Consider the following 15,623-nt stretch of genomic DNA (forward strand, 5'->3'; position numbering starts at 1 on the left):
AACACCAGAACAGAACACTTATGTACCTATTGACCAACCTTCTCCAAAATATAAAGTAACAGTAGTGTCAGGACTAAAAGTTCTAACCCTGAAACCAAATGTTTTTGCAACTATTATGTTTCACTTGGAATTTCACAAAATTTCATCTGCTATAACATCTGGCCTGAGTGCAAATCATACTCTAACAATAGATACCCTAATTTTTACACTCCTTTAACTCTGTACACTCCAATCATGAGTGGAGGCAGCATGCCTACAATACCTAGCAATGGTCTACTTGGAATAAAATAATAAAGTGGTCCTAGATTTTATAAAATCCATTGATTTACAGAGATAAACTCTAATTCTAACAATGAGGGGAAATTCTCATTTCCAGTGAATAGGAAAGAAAGTTCAAATCCTTCAACAAGTACCTTTTCATTGTTTTCAATTTACAGTGCAAATCTTTTGGTTAATCCTTTTTTCCTCTCATAAACTAAGTACTGGCTTTATTCATAGATAGTTTTCATTCTCCCCAATCCCTTTGTACATGAAGTAGATCATTTAGCATCCATATTCCCTAAGAGTCAGAGGTTTCAAAGATAGTGAGCATATCCTCTAGTACTTACCACTATACATGTCCATTACTGACATACTATAAATGCCTGTTGTTTTGTTGTTTAAGTTTGTGAAATCCACCATACAGAAGGAGTTGGATACAATCCAGGTCAAACCATCTATTTTTCAATTGTTCCATGCACCCAAAGTGATTATGAGAACATGCTGCTTGTGCCTTTTCAGGTAAGTTACATCTGATGTTTAGTAACTTCAAAATGTTTAAGATGCAACCACATTCCTCCTTTCAAAAAATATTAGCCATGAGGGTCAAATATGGTAGAGTAGAGAAAGGTTGCACCTCCCAGTTTCTCTATGGCTTTGAATTGAATCAATGGGAATACTGTTTCTCAGTGAGGTAGATGTTTAAGGGAATTCACTAAAATTCAATACTGGACAGTCAGAGATTTGGAGAGGCCCAGAAGTACTGATATTTCAAATGGAGGATATGAAAGAGTATATCAGTGCCAAGACATTTTGGCTACACCACACAGGGGAGGTGTGTGACAAAAAGATTTTTAAAAAGCAGAAAAAATTGGCATGGAGATACCCAGAGGACAGAAAGACAGCCTGAAATTAGCTCACTCTGAGTCTACACTAGGAGTTGGTGATTCAAAATTGCTCGGTATTTCGCAAGTTGGGAGGAGAGAGCCAAAGTGGGAAGCCAACTCATGGAAGTCATACTAGATGTGGGAAACACCTTTGATACAGGAACCAATAGAAAAGATTGGATAATATCTACCATAAGGTCTAGAATACATGCTGTTGAAACAGGCACATAGAAGAATTCAGTTCAGGGATATAGAGAGGAGTGCAACTTACTTTCCCATGGAGTCTGGCGACTCATTTAATCAGCTGAAGATATTTAGGAAGCCAAACAGGCAGGCATGATTACATTCAAGGATTGTAAACCTTGGAAGGTCATAGTCCTGGGTGGTGAAGTGTGACCTGCTATGCCCACTCCACCCAGGAAACTTGGTTACCTACTGAGTGAAATTTATCAAGAAGTGTCTGGGATTGGGACAACCAGAATAGATTGCCATCTACCTGATCTTATTGGTTTCTTTTACTAATATCTCCAGAATATGACAAAGAATATGACAAATAATGGATAGATCCCAACTGTGGGAACTTTCCATTTAGATCTTTGCCTCATCTCTGCCTTAAGCATACATTGACCTAGTCTTTCTAGACAATATTCCAAGAGATGGTATTTCTCATACATACTACCTTGTGCTGATGAACTTAAAACCTAAGAGTCATTTCAATGAGCATTGAGTCCAACCACTCCATATTTGGTTCTAAGCATATCAATTAAAAAAAGGAAAAAGGGCTAATAATCCCCAAATATTTGCTATAAGATGCACATATGCCAGGAAGAAATGGAAGGAAGAGCAGTCTGGCATTTGTAGTAAATATGCATCCTTGGTCAGTTTCAACTACCACAATGAAGACAATTCTTTCATCCATTATTGACAATTTTTTTGTTCTTCCAGTTGTATTTGTAGTTTGGTTTATATGTATACATAAATATGTGTGAATGTATGTATGTATATACATTTTCTTTTTCATATTTTACCAGATTTTTATTTTATTATTTTTTTAGGGTTAGTGAGGTTTTTTCTTATTTTTCTTTTCTCCTCCTCCTCCTCCTCCTCCTCCTCCTCCTCCTCCTCTTCTTCTTCTTCTTCTTCTTTTTCTTTTTGCTATTGTGACTCTCTGTCCTATATTCTCCTTCAAATACTAATTTTTTTTTGTTCTCTCCTCTCTCTCTTTTTCTCTGTCTCTCTCACTCTCCACCTCTCTCTCTCCACTTTATTTCATTTTTTAAAAAAAATTTCTTTCTTTTTGGGCTTTATGCCTCTCTTCTGTTTTATTTCTGTTCTTTATCATATTCCAATCTTTATTTTCACTTTTTCCATATTTTCTCTTAATGAACCAAAAATTTCCCATATTTTAACACTATTTTATGTAATTTATGGCCACACCATTCATATTGTTACAGTTATTATCATTTTGGAAGTCATAGTTGAAACCTGGTATTTCCTTTAGTGAAAAATCTAGTTGCTAGATTGTAATTTTTGCTATTGCTAACTTTTGACCCCACCATTCCTGTTTTGTGGCTATTAGTGCTGAAAATGTCATAGTTGGCATCTGGTATTCATTTTAATGCTATATATTGTTTGCTACTATTGTTGCTGTTATTTATTTTTCTTTTTCTGTGAGATGCTAGAGATCTGGTATAACACTTTAACTTCATTGGGTAGATATTATGCTTCTGAGCCACACACTCTACCCATTTAGGATACAGCACATTTTCCTCCATATATTACCTAACTCACTCAAACTTCAGCAACACAATATCACAAAGAGTAGGAGAGAACCCCCAAACTGACAACCAAGAAAGACTATGGGGACTGGGACTCAGTGCTCACTCATAAACATATTTTCTCATAGAAAAAGCAAAGAGAAATAACACAAAGACTGTGAATACCACATCTATGAAGCGTTTCAAAATAGATTTCTCCTATACCCCTTCAATATATACAGAATTATCAAGTCTAGAAAAGCAATCACAGAGGGTATACTCCTTATGCCCTTGTATATATAACACAATTTCCTGACTTACCAGAAGGACCTCCCTCTTTGGGGATCTCATAGAATGTGGAATTATCCAGCTCCAATGCAATAAACACTATTGGAGTATACTAAGCTTGATATATGTTGTTCCCCAAATCTTCTAGCTTTCAAGGTCTGTGTTGAAAAATCTGCCATTATCCTAATTGGTTTCCCCCTATATGTAATCTAATTCCTTCCTCTTGTGGATTTTAAAATTCTCTTCTTATTCTGTATGTTGGGCATTTTCATTATAATGTGACTTATTGTGGATCTGTTGTGATTTTGTACATTCAGCATCCTGTAGGCTTTTTGAATTTGGACTTCCAATTCATTCTACATGTTTGGAAAGTTTTCTAATATTATTTCACTGAATAGATTGTTCATTCCTTTGGTTTGTACTTGTATGCCTTCCTGTATCCTAATAACTCTTAAATTTGGTCTTTTTATGCTATCCCATATTTCTTGAATTTCTGTTCACGGTTTCTTACCATTATCACTGTGTGGTCTATGTTCTTTTCAACTTTATATATTTTATCCTCATTATCTAATGTCCTATCTTCCAAGTGGTCTACTCTGCTGGTGATGCTTTCATTTGAGCTTTTAATTTGGTTTATTGTTTCTTTCATTTCAAGGATTTCTGTTCTTTTTTTATTTTTCGAACCTCTGTTACCTATTGAGGTAATTTTTGCTTCCTGTATTTGTCAAAGTGATCTTTCACTGCCTGTATTTGATCTCTTATAACTTACTTGAGTTCACAGAACATTTTAATCATGCCAATCCTAAACTCCTTCTCTGTAATTTCTTCTGCTGTGGCTGCCAATGATTCTAATGATATGGTGTGTTCATTTGTTTGGGGGCACTTTCTTTCCTTGTCTTTTCATGTTGCTCATGTGTCTTCCTTTCCAGCTCTGAGGGTCTGATGTATTGTTGTTTTTACCCTATAGGTTTATACTGCTCTTGTAGGGTTCCAAGACCTCTCCTTTGTGGGAAAGAACAATGTTAACAGATCCCAAAATCAACTATATAACACTTTTGAACAATTTGTTGCTATTAAGACATTTAAAGTTTAGTCTTGATGTCTGGAATTGTTGCATTAAATTATTATATAAAATATAATCAGTAGTTTTGTAAAAAGATTTCCAGTTTCTGATGGTGGACAATGAACTGGGGGTGGGGCATAGGACAACATGCTGAGGAGGTAGGATGTGAGGATAAAGAGCTAGTATCTTAGGAAGTGCAAAAGAGAAATCTAAGAAGAGGGTTAGTATCAAGGGAATAGACAGGAAGTAATTTAGGGTAGACAAATACGTGGGAAGACAGTGGAGTACATAAAATGCACACATATGTATTCAGAAAAATACAGATGTTAAAATAATAAAATTTGAAGGGGGAAAGAAGAAAAAGAAAAAGGAAAAAGGGAGCATATTCAACACCTCTATATTATATTATTCAGATGACTCAGTCCTCAAATCCTATTTCATGCAAAGTTCTTGGTTTCACATATGTTGGGGATGTGAGCACCAGAGAATAGAGGGGTAGAAGAAAAAAAAACTTGAAGGAATAAACCAGGTTTGTTGCTAGCTTTAGAGATCTGTATCTTTCCTGCTTCTCTTCTCATCCAATAGATGAGGTTGTCTGTTGTAAGCTGGTGTCTCTGCCCTCAGAATGGTGGAGGTAACCTAGGTGGGAAGACTGGGGAGTGGCATCCACCAGTCCCTGCAGGGAGACTGCACCTCACCTTTTGGGACTCCTTGTATGACCTGAGTGCCCAGTCCTATCTTCCTATCTTGCCTGGAGATTTACCAGTTCCTGGTCTCTCTATTAGGCTCCAAACTTTAGCCCCACATTCCTCTCCCTTATCAGTTCACAATTGAGGAAACTTTCACCCCAGAGCTCCCATATGTGGGCCCTGGTCACACTGCACACCTGTGTTTGGTAGCTACTGTGTTGGGTTACCTCCACTGGGGAAGAGGGGAAGTACTAAAATACATTGCAAAACAAGTACCAGGAAACCTATATATTAAACACACCTGGAAATATATTCAACAATTTACAACACCCTGATATCCAAAAACACTTCACCAAGAAAAGATTGTACCCTACAAAGTTCTTCACATAAAATTGGAAGATAAATCCATCTCAACAGATGCACTAACCTCAAAACTGAAAATATGAAAAATTGTGGTAAAATGAAATCTCCAAAGGTAAAACTCACAAGCAATGACTCCAAAGATATGGCATCATATAAAATTCTGGATAAATAATTCAAAATAATAACTATTTAAAAAGAGGATTGAATACCAAGAAAATTCAGGAAAACTGAATAAACTAAGGAAGGAATTACAAAATATGAATGAGAAATTCAACCAAAAAAGATAGAGATCTTGAAAAAACTGAGAAGAAATCTTGAAAATAAAAGGCAAGTAAATCAAATAAAAAATACAGCTGAAATTAAAGTGTTTTTAATATGTTAGAGCAGGTAGAAAATAAAATCTCAAACCTTAGAGGTAATGTCATCATTCAGACAGTATTTAAGAAAAAATGAAACTACAATAACAATATACAATATCTCTACGACATTATGAGAGTGAATTGAAGGTCAATAGATATTGAGTAATGAGAAAAGATAGGGTCTAATAGCATTAATAACCTACTCAGTGACATAATAAAAGAAAATGTTTGAAACTTTGGGTATGAGATGAATATCCAGATATTGGAGGCATGTAGAGACCAAAATAGACAAGACCAGAAAACAATCTCTCTATGACATATTATAAATTAAATACTAAAAAATAGAGACAAAAGAAAGAATTTAAAAGCTGCCAGAAAATAATGTTGAGTCGCATTTAGAGGTAAACCAATAAGGATAATTATGATTTAGCTCAGACCCTATAATCCAGGAGGGCTTGGCATTAAATTATACAAACTCTGAAATAAAATATTGCCAATTAAGATTGCTATAGCCAACAAAGCAATCAGTCACAATGGAAGGAAAAGTAAAAACTTCCCAAGATAATGATAAAATAAAAGAATTCATTATCTGTAACCCAGCACTATAGGAAATACTTAAAGAAGTACTACACAAGGGATACAAGATGGCAGGCCAGACAGAGGAAGCTTTCTATGTTGTTCCATGACCTGTGATTCAAGAAATGAGCAATATTCCTGCTTTTGCACAGGAATCATGGTACTGTGTCATGCAGGGCTTTCAGGCCTCTACATCAGAGTAGGTTTCCCAAATACTCACCCATGCAGGACTACCAGGTGTCTGAGAGTGACCATAGGCATCAGCACCCACATAAAATTTCATTCACCCACCTGAGCAGAAATCCCAGATGCAGCTCCCACACAGGACACCTGACAGCTACCCAAACACTGTCTCTTGCCTCAGCCTCTCAAGCAGCTGTGATTATAGGCATGTGCCACCACCCCATCTGGGTAATAATTTGAATGGACTAACTAGGTGGTTCTTACAGGCAGATGGGATATGGCTGGAGAAAATAGGTCTCTTGAGGGTGTGACCATGGAAACTATATCTGGCTTTCCTGACCCCTCTTTGTCTCTCTGTTTCCTGACTACCACAATATGAACAATATTCCTCTTTCATAATGTTCTTTCTGCCTTATCTTGGGCCCAGAGCAATGGAGACAGCTGACCATGGACTGAACCTCTGAAACTATGAGACTAAGTAAACTTTTATTCCTCTAAATTTTTCTACTCAAGTATTTTGCTTACAGCAACAAAAACAACAAACACAACACTTCTGATCTAAATAATACCATAAGTCAAATGTACACAACAGAAAATTATAGGCTATTTCATCCAATAACAAGCAAATTCAATTTCTTCTCAATAGCTCATAGAACATTCTCCAAAATAGATCATATTTTAAGTCACAAAACAAGTGTTTGAAAATACAAAATAATCAATATTATTATTTTTACCTTATCCGATCATAATGAAATTAAATTAGAAATAAACACAAAATTATATAAGCACATGGGGAATAAAAATTCTCTTTTGAAAAGAAATAGGTCTTAGATGAAATGATAAGAGAAAGTTTAAAAATTTCTATATGGGGTAGAGAGAGAAGATGGGAGGGGAGGGGTGGGGAGCGGGGATAGTAGAGGATAGGAAAGACAGCAGAGTACATACAACATACACTAGTATGGCAGTATGTAAAAACGTGGATGTGTAACCGATGTGATTCTGCGATCTGTATACGGGGTAAAAATGGGAGTTCATAATCCACTCGAATCAAATGTATGAAATATGATATGTCAAGAGCTTTGTAAAGTTTTGAACAACAAATAATAAAAAAAATTTCTAGAATCAAACAAAAATAGTGATACAACATTAAAAAGTTCTGGGTCGTTATGCAGAGTTATTGCTAAGAGGAATTTTATAGAAGTAGATGATTATATTAAAAAAAGAGAAACAAATCCTAAATAAACAATCTAATGTTATATCTCAATGTGCCATAAAAGCAGGAACAAACTAACCCCAAAATGAGAAAAAGAAGTTCAGAGCCAAAACAAATGAAATAGTGTGGGGTGGGGGGAGTATCAATGTAATAAATAGTTCATTCCTTGAAAAGTTCAAAGATTGATAAAACCTTAGCCAAACTAGCCAAAAGAAAGAGTTTAGAGACCCAAATCAATAAAACTAGTGTTGAGAAAGGCAATATCACTACAAACATTTTTGAAATCAAGAGGATCATTAGGGACTACTTTAAAAATGTATATTCCAATAAACTGGAAAATCTAGAATATAATGACAATTACTAGACATCTATGACTTATCCATACTGAGAAAAGAGCATATAGAAAACCTGAACAGAACATTATCAGGGAATGAGATTGAAAACATAAAAGAAGCTTTCAACAAAGACAACTAATGTCAATCATCATCAAATTATATCATAAAATAGAAAGGGAGGTAACACTTCCAAATTAATTCCTTGAAACCAGTATCAGTATTATCCTGAGGAAAATATATGGACCAACATCTCTGATGAATATAAACACAAAAATCTTTACTAAAAATATTAGGACAACGAATTTGAAAACACATTAAGGGATTATACACTGTGATCAAGTTGAATTAATCCCAGGGATGCAAGTTAGTTTCAGCATATACAAATCAATAAATGTAATTCTCTCACTAAGTTGGCCAAGGTGGCCTTGAACTTACAATGCTCCTGATTTTGTCTCCTGAGTCACTGGGATTGCTAGGTTGACACCACTGCACCTGACTAGGTCATTATACTCTTAAAACCAGGAAATGCATGGAAAATTCTCCCTAGTGCCCTGCACCCTTACTTACTAGGATTAAGGTGAAAAAGGACTCCACACCAGGGATCAAAGAAAAGAGACTCACTGTTGCAAAGAAACAATTTACCTAATTTCCAATATCTAACCCTATCTATGTTCATTCCTTTATCCCCTTAAATTGAACCATGAGCTGAGATTTCAAATTACCTTTTTTGCATAGAATTAAGGAGTTAAAAATTAACTTTTACTGAAATATGTGTATATCTGCTATATATTTTTTGTGGCCTCAGTAAAAATTATAGCAATAAAGAGCTCATGGTAATTTTATGGTAATTTAAGATCACTGCCTTAAAAACAATTGTTCTATTATTCCATTCTATAATTATCATTGACCACACACCATCTTGGGCCAATATAATCATCATGTAGGAGTCTCCTTCAGAATCTTAGGGAATGTTCCTTAGGCTCTAAATGTTATTAGATGTCTCTTCTCCTTTCACTTCAGATTTTCACATGGTGTATCCTTTTATGGCCTCATCCTCAACCTGCAGCACCTGGGGAGCAATATCTTCCTATTCCAGGTTCTCTTTGGAGCCATCACGCTCACAGCCAGATTAGTTTCCCTTTGGACTCTGAATTACATGGGTCGCCGGACAAACCAGATATTGTTCTCATTCTTGGCCGGAGTCTCCATTCTGGTCAACACATTTTTGCCTCAAGGTGAGAGAGACAAAGGTTTGGGGGAAAAAAAAAGTGTTTTCCTCATTCCTTAGGAATTACATCATCTTACCTGTCTGATGCCACAAAAATGTCATTAAAAGCCAAAGGATTTTTTGCAGTTAATATAAAGGGTTGAAACAGATTATGGCAAGCACTTGGCAGGACTTAGGCTCCAACTGTGCCTATGTCCTTAAAGTATGGTTCAGAAACAAAGCTGTCCTGACCACATCCAAGATGAACCTGAATAGCAGTTGCAATGGTTCAAACAGTGTCTTTAGAAGAGGAGCTAACAACATGCCTCTGGCTAATGACACTTTTCATAACAATCCTGGAGGGGGTAGGCCATGCAATTGCATCTCCAAATGGGAATGTGATACTCTCCCTGGGACTCTCCCTGATTTTTAAGTCCTCCCTAACTCAATACATTTTTAGGAAAGGATTCTTGAATTTATTTCACTAAATTCAAGACAGAAAGCAAGAGCACAGCAGGAGTAAGAGAATAATTTAATCTTAATATGTCTTCTAATCGGCTTTGTAATTTGGCCGTAGAGAAGAAAGGAATAATGACTTCTAATATTATGTGTAATTATAATGCACCAATTAAAAACAATAAATAAATGAAAGGAAGATCAGAAGAATAGAGGAAGGAGATCAGGGAGATGGAGGAAGAGAGTGAAAGGGGTTGAAATGGAACAAATTATGTCATATGCACTTATGAATGTATCAAAATGAACCCCACTATTATATATAGCAATAATGCACTAGGAAAAACACTAGAAACAAATTAAGAATATAACCCAACCTATTTTACTAACTTACCCAAATGATCTCATTAATGATTTGGGAATTTCAGTGGTCACTATACTCCACCATGTTCCCAGAGCAGGAAAATATTTTGTAGGATTTCAGATTGGAAGTCTCCATTCTTCTCTCCAACAGAAGTTTCCTGCCTTTCGGGAGAATTGTCTGTATTCTTTTACAGTCCTATTTTTGTTATTTTAGTGAATTTAAAATAATCTGTTTAACCTCTGTAAATTCAGTAATTCAAAAGTATGTGATTAATACCCAGTATGACATTATTCACTTCTGAATAGATTTTCTAATGTCAGGCTTTTAAAATCTTGAATTATTGCCTAGAACTTGCCTCTCTTCAGATTGTTCAATCCCTTTGTCACTATGTGGAGGAGGACTTTCCCCACATCACACATTGTTCCCATACTCTTAGTTCTAAGCTGTTCAAGACACGGGTCATAAAATCCTCAGTTTTTTGTTCACATATAGTTCTAGGCCCTTCAGAAAATGCCCTGAAAAAAATTGACAGAATTAATAAAACAAATATTTCCTGATTTCTCTATTCCCACCATTATAAGCAATACTCAAATGTGCAGAGAAAATTGAAGCAAGAGATTTAGATCCTTTTGTTCAGTGTTTCAGCCCAGCATTCAGCAGCTCATCAACCTCTCCATCATCTCTGAGGGGTTGCATTTTGTCTGTCATTTGTTTCTCACCTGCAAACCCTACAACAGAATCACCTCACAATTAGTTAGGGAAAGACAGATTTCTTCAGCCAAGAATTTTTTATTCTCCCTGGTCTCTTCTCTCCAGAAATGCAGATTCTGCGTGTGTCTTTAGCAACCTTGGGAGTTGGATCTGTTTCTGCTGCCATCACTGTTTGTACTCTCCACCAAATTGAGCTCCTCCCCACTGTATTCAGGTACAAGAGCTAAATGACCTTCTATCTGCTTTCCAAAAAGGACTTTCTGAACTAATTAACACTTACTGCAGGGATAAAATTGAGGTTTTTTTTATGTTTCCAAGACATGAATTGTAATACAAATTTTAAAAGCAACTAATAATCCACAATTATTTAAAACAGACTTTATGCCTCACAATGTGCCAAGTCTTTTACTGCAGTTTTTCACTTAATCTGAAGAGCCACTCTACAGGATTGGTGCTATGAATATTCTTATTTTAATTATGATGAAACTGATTAATTAGAAATCAATAGTGGTCAACATCACAATTAAGAGCTGGTTGTCAAAGCCCATGTGTTCAATAACTCTGCTGTATTGTCTCCCAAAATGAAATGGAGTTGACAAGTGACATATATACAGATTTGTACAAGATTTTCTCTTTTTTAAATTTTCATCCTAAGATCAACACTTGGAGGCATTGTTTCAGGATTCCAGAGAACAGGGGCAATGCTGGCTCCTCTCCTGATGACCTTCCTGGGGTATTCTCTCCATCTGCCCTGGATCATCTATGGAGTCATCACCCTCCTTTCTGGCCTTGTTATCTTGCCCCTTCCAGAAACCACGAATCAGCCTCTTGTTAACACCCTCCAGGATGTGGAAAATAAGTAAGCAGCTGCCCTGGTCTTCATCTAAATAGGAAGTGGCTTTGTTCTATAGCTCAGTGATAAGAAAACAAATGACCATTTGCAGCCATCTGTCCTACACATAGACTCAGATCTGAGCTATTTCTGCTTGACCCATGTCTTTTATTCAGTAGAAGCTCTCCTCTACCCACAAAACTGTATCACTCCTCTTGAGACTAGATCACACAGACCATCTTGCACCAGTCTTTTAGCAGTGAAAATGTCAAAATTAGTCCTACTGTGAATGGCACACACTCTCTGCCCTTAAGGAAAGCACACTGATGATGTTTTCTTATAAGTATGTGAAGACTCGAATACTTAATTCTCATACTTGTGATATTATCAGGCATAAGTCCAAAGAGTGCTCAATATATTATGGGGAGGAAATGAGCATGCCTCAAAGATACAAACTTGATTACTGCATCATTCCGGAAGGATTGTGGGACTAAAACAGAGCAACCTTACTTGTAAAGATAAAACTATATCTAAAGGAAGTGGATTCTATAAGATTTAATCCAATTTAATGCCATATATAGTGAAAATTTTAAGGAGAGAAACTCAAGATATTGGCTGACAGAATTTGAAATGAGGAAAAATGAAAAAGTGCCCTCAGAAATTTTTAATTTCCCTTTGATATTTTTCCCCAAAAGATGTCATTGACCAAATGTCTAAATTTGAAAAGGGTAATAATAGCAATACTCAACTCTGTCTTCCCAGGCATTCCCAGATATCAAGGCCTTTCCCAGCACAATGGTGTCTAGGGAGTTTTGAGATAGAACAATATCATGTAGAACTTGATACAAAGCTCATCATCTAGCATGGAGGATATTTGCACTTATTCTACATCTTTGCTTCTTTTTTTTCTTCTTCTTCACAGCACAAAATATTCAAGAAAAGTAAAGCAGGAAGATACTTCAACAAAAGTAACACAGTTTTAACAACTTTCCAAGAGTTGATCCGGGGAAGAAAAAAATAAGGAATTAAAAAGTCAAGATTCTTCTTTAGGCCAATAAAACTAGTCAAAAATTTAATGGACAAATGGATGATACCTAAAATCACTCAATATATAAATTTTCTCAAAATAATTTATGAGTTTATGTAATTTCACCAAACAATTGTTGGTTTGAAGGAAGACATTGCGAAAATAGTTTGAAGTTCATCTTGAAATTAATAATAGAAAAAGAAGCCTTGTTTCCATGATCCAGCAATCCCATTACTTGGCATACATCCAAAAGAGAGTTTATATGCCAAAGAGATACCTGCACTTCCATGTTAATTGTAGCACACCTCAGTGTCCTTCAAAGGATGAATAGTTTAAGAAAGTGTATTATATTACATGAAATGGAACACTACTCAACCACATATATGAAGAACATTCTGACATTTGCAATAACACAATTGGACTGGGAGGAGATTATGTTAAGGGATGTAGGAAGTACAAACAGAGAATGACAAATACCACATAATTCACTCAAGTGTGAAACCTGAAAATGTTGATCTCAAAATACAGTAGGATTGTGATTTCTAGAGACTGGGGCACTGGGGTAGGGGGAGTGTTCAAAAGATACAAAATTACAATTAGGTAGGAGAAGTAAGTAAAAGAGATCTATTGCGCAAAATATTGACTATAGATAATGACAGCATATTGTATTCTTGAAAAAAGCTGAAAGGATGGCTGAGTGCTATCACCACAAAGAAATGAGGTAATGCATGGTTAATAAGTTACATTTCATCATTACACAATGCACATGTACTGCAAAAATCATGTTGCAAAAATAAATACATATAATTTTGTATGTCATTTTGAATAGATAAAATTTGAAAGCAAGAAAAGGAAAAGGAGTAACAAAGAGACTGGCTCATTTATCATGAAACATGTGCTACATTTTATCAAATTACAGGAATCCAAACAGTAATATAAAATGCCACCACAAATCATAATAATTCCAAAAAACATACTCGTGTATAAATAAACACTTAATATATGAAAGTTTTGGCACAAAAAAACACTTAGCAATTGAAATATTCTGTAGTAAATAATATTAATTAGCTATCTGGGAATAAATTTACAAAAATATTTGCAGTGATTCTATTTTTGACAATATTTTATTGTTTTTCCCCTGGATTCTTTCTGGCTTCACACTTTAAACAAATAATATGAATCACTTTAAAATATTATACATATTATCAGATACTAAATGACTATTGATATAATTGATGACTTCAACATATACATATGTATATTTATTTAATATATAATTAGGAATAATATACTTCAATGCAAAAGTGGCAAAACAAGAGCAAATAATTCTCAGAGGGAAAAAGCCACTTGAAAATAAGTATAAGAAAGATTTCTAAATTTGTGATCAAATAAATACACACTAAAATGAAATACCAACTTTGACTTGCCAAAATAACAAAAAATTCTTATACCTATTCTTTTTTCTGCTAGTAATTTTGGAATAGTAAAATAAAAATTCATAATACACATTATCTCAAAACAAATTGCAAAGCCATAGTGATCAAAAGAATAAGGTACTGGTATAAAAACAGACACACACAGAAGTGGAACAGAAGAGAAAATCCAGAAATTAATTCTCATATTTATAGACATCTGATGTTTTACAAGGGCACCAAGAACATACCTTGAAGAAAAGATCATCACTTTAACAAATCATATAACTATTTCACACACTAATGTGTATGTATTGTGTATACACCTCAAATTCAAGTTAATGGCTTTGATTTATGTTCTAAAGAAAAGTAGATAACAAAAAAATTAATAACTTTCTTAGTTATAACCCTAAAAAGATAGGTACTGGCATTGGTGGGAAGTGCCATTTTGTACTTTTCCTCAGGCTTTCCATAATATACCAATCAAAACCCAATATCACTTAGTGACTCTTAAAATAGAAGAAAACAAAAAGAAAAACTTGAGAAAAAGATGCACATACACACAATGGAATATAATTAAGCCACGAAAAGAATAAACTCCTGTCATTTGAAGCAACTAGAGAAAATGATATTATATGAAATATAATGAGTTGACTTTTGTGCATGGCGAGAGGAGGGGATTCAGTTTCATTTTGTTGCATATGGATTTCCAATTTTACCAGCACCATTTGTTGAAGATGCTATCCTTCCTCCATTGCATGCTTTTATCCCCTTTATCAAATATAAGATAATTATAATTTTGTGGATTGGTCTCTGTGTCCTCTATACTGTACCATTGGTCCACCCACCTGTTTTGGTACCAGTACCATGCTGTTTTTGTTACTATTGCTCTGTAGTATAGTTTGAAGTCTGGTATCGCTATACCGCCTGATTCACACTTCCTGCTTAGAATTGTTTTTGCTATTCTGGGTCTTTTATTTTTCCATATGAATTTCATGATTGCTTTCTCTATTTCTACAAGAAATGCCATTGGGATTTTGATTGGCATTGCATTAAACCTATAGAGAATTTTGGTAATATGGCCATTTTGATGATGTTATTTTTGCCTATCCATGAACAGAGTATATTTTTTCCATCTTCTAAGATCTTCTTCTATTTCTCTCTTTAGGGTTCTGTAGTTTTCATTGTATGAGTCTTTCACCTCTTGTTAGGTTGATTCCCAAGTATTTTATTTTTTTTGAGGATATTGTGAATGGAGTGGTTGTCCTCATTTCCATTTCAGAAGATTTGTAGATGATATACAGGAATGCCTGTAATTTATGCCTGTTGATTTTATATCATGCCACTTCGCTGAATTCATTTATTAGCTCTAATAGTTTCTTTGTAGACCCTGTTGTGTCTGCTAGGTACAGGATCATGTCACCCACAAATAGTGATAATTTAAGTTCTTCTTTTCCTATTTTTATGCCTTTAATTTCTTTTGTCTAATTGCTCTGGCCAGTGTTTTGAGAACTATGTTGAACAGAAGTGGTGAGAGAGAGCATCCCTTTCTTGTTCCAGATTTTAGAGGGAATGCCTTCAGTTTTTCTCCATTCAGAATGATGCTAGCCTGAGGCTTAGCATAAATAGCTTTTACAATATTGAGA

The 15,623-nt window shown here is 35.1% G+C and overlaps 1 protein-coding gene across 1 annotated transcript in view; it reads left to right on the top strand.

Moving 5' to 3' along the window:
* The window catches only part of LOC308642429 (steroid transmembrane transporter SLC22A24-like), a gene marked incomplete at both ends in the record, with an annotated part of 29,663 nt that extends 17,142 nt beyond the window's left edge, over nucleotides 1–12,521 (top strand). Inside the window, 5 exons of the mRNA XM_081281338.1 lie at nucleotides 665–780; nucleotides 8,992–9,206; nucleotides 10,812–10,920; nucleotides 11,362–11,565; nucleotides 12,461–12,521. Of these exons, the coding sequence (XP_081137464.1) occupies nucleotides 665–780; nucleotides 8,992–9,206; nucleotides 10,812–10,920; nucleotides 11,362–11,565; nucleotides 12,461–12,521 (705 nt within the window). The remainder of the gene's footprint in view (nucleotides 1–664; nucleotides 781–8,991; nucleotides 9,207–10,811; nucleotides 10,921–11,361; nucleotides 11,566–12,460) is intronic.
* Nucleotides 12,522–15,623: the final 3,102 nt, after the last annotated feature.

Source organism: Spermophilus citellus, assembly GCF_964194105.1.
Source record: "Spermophilus citellus genome assembly, chromosome: 2".
NCBI classification, from domain to species: Eukaryota; Metazoa; Chordata; class Mammalia; order Rodentia; family Sciuridae; genus Spermophilus; species Spermophilus citellus.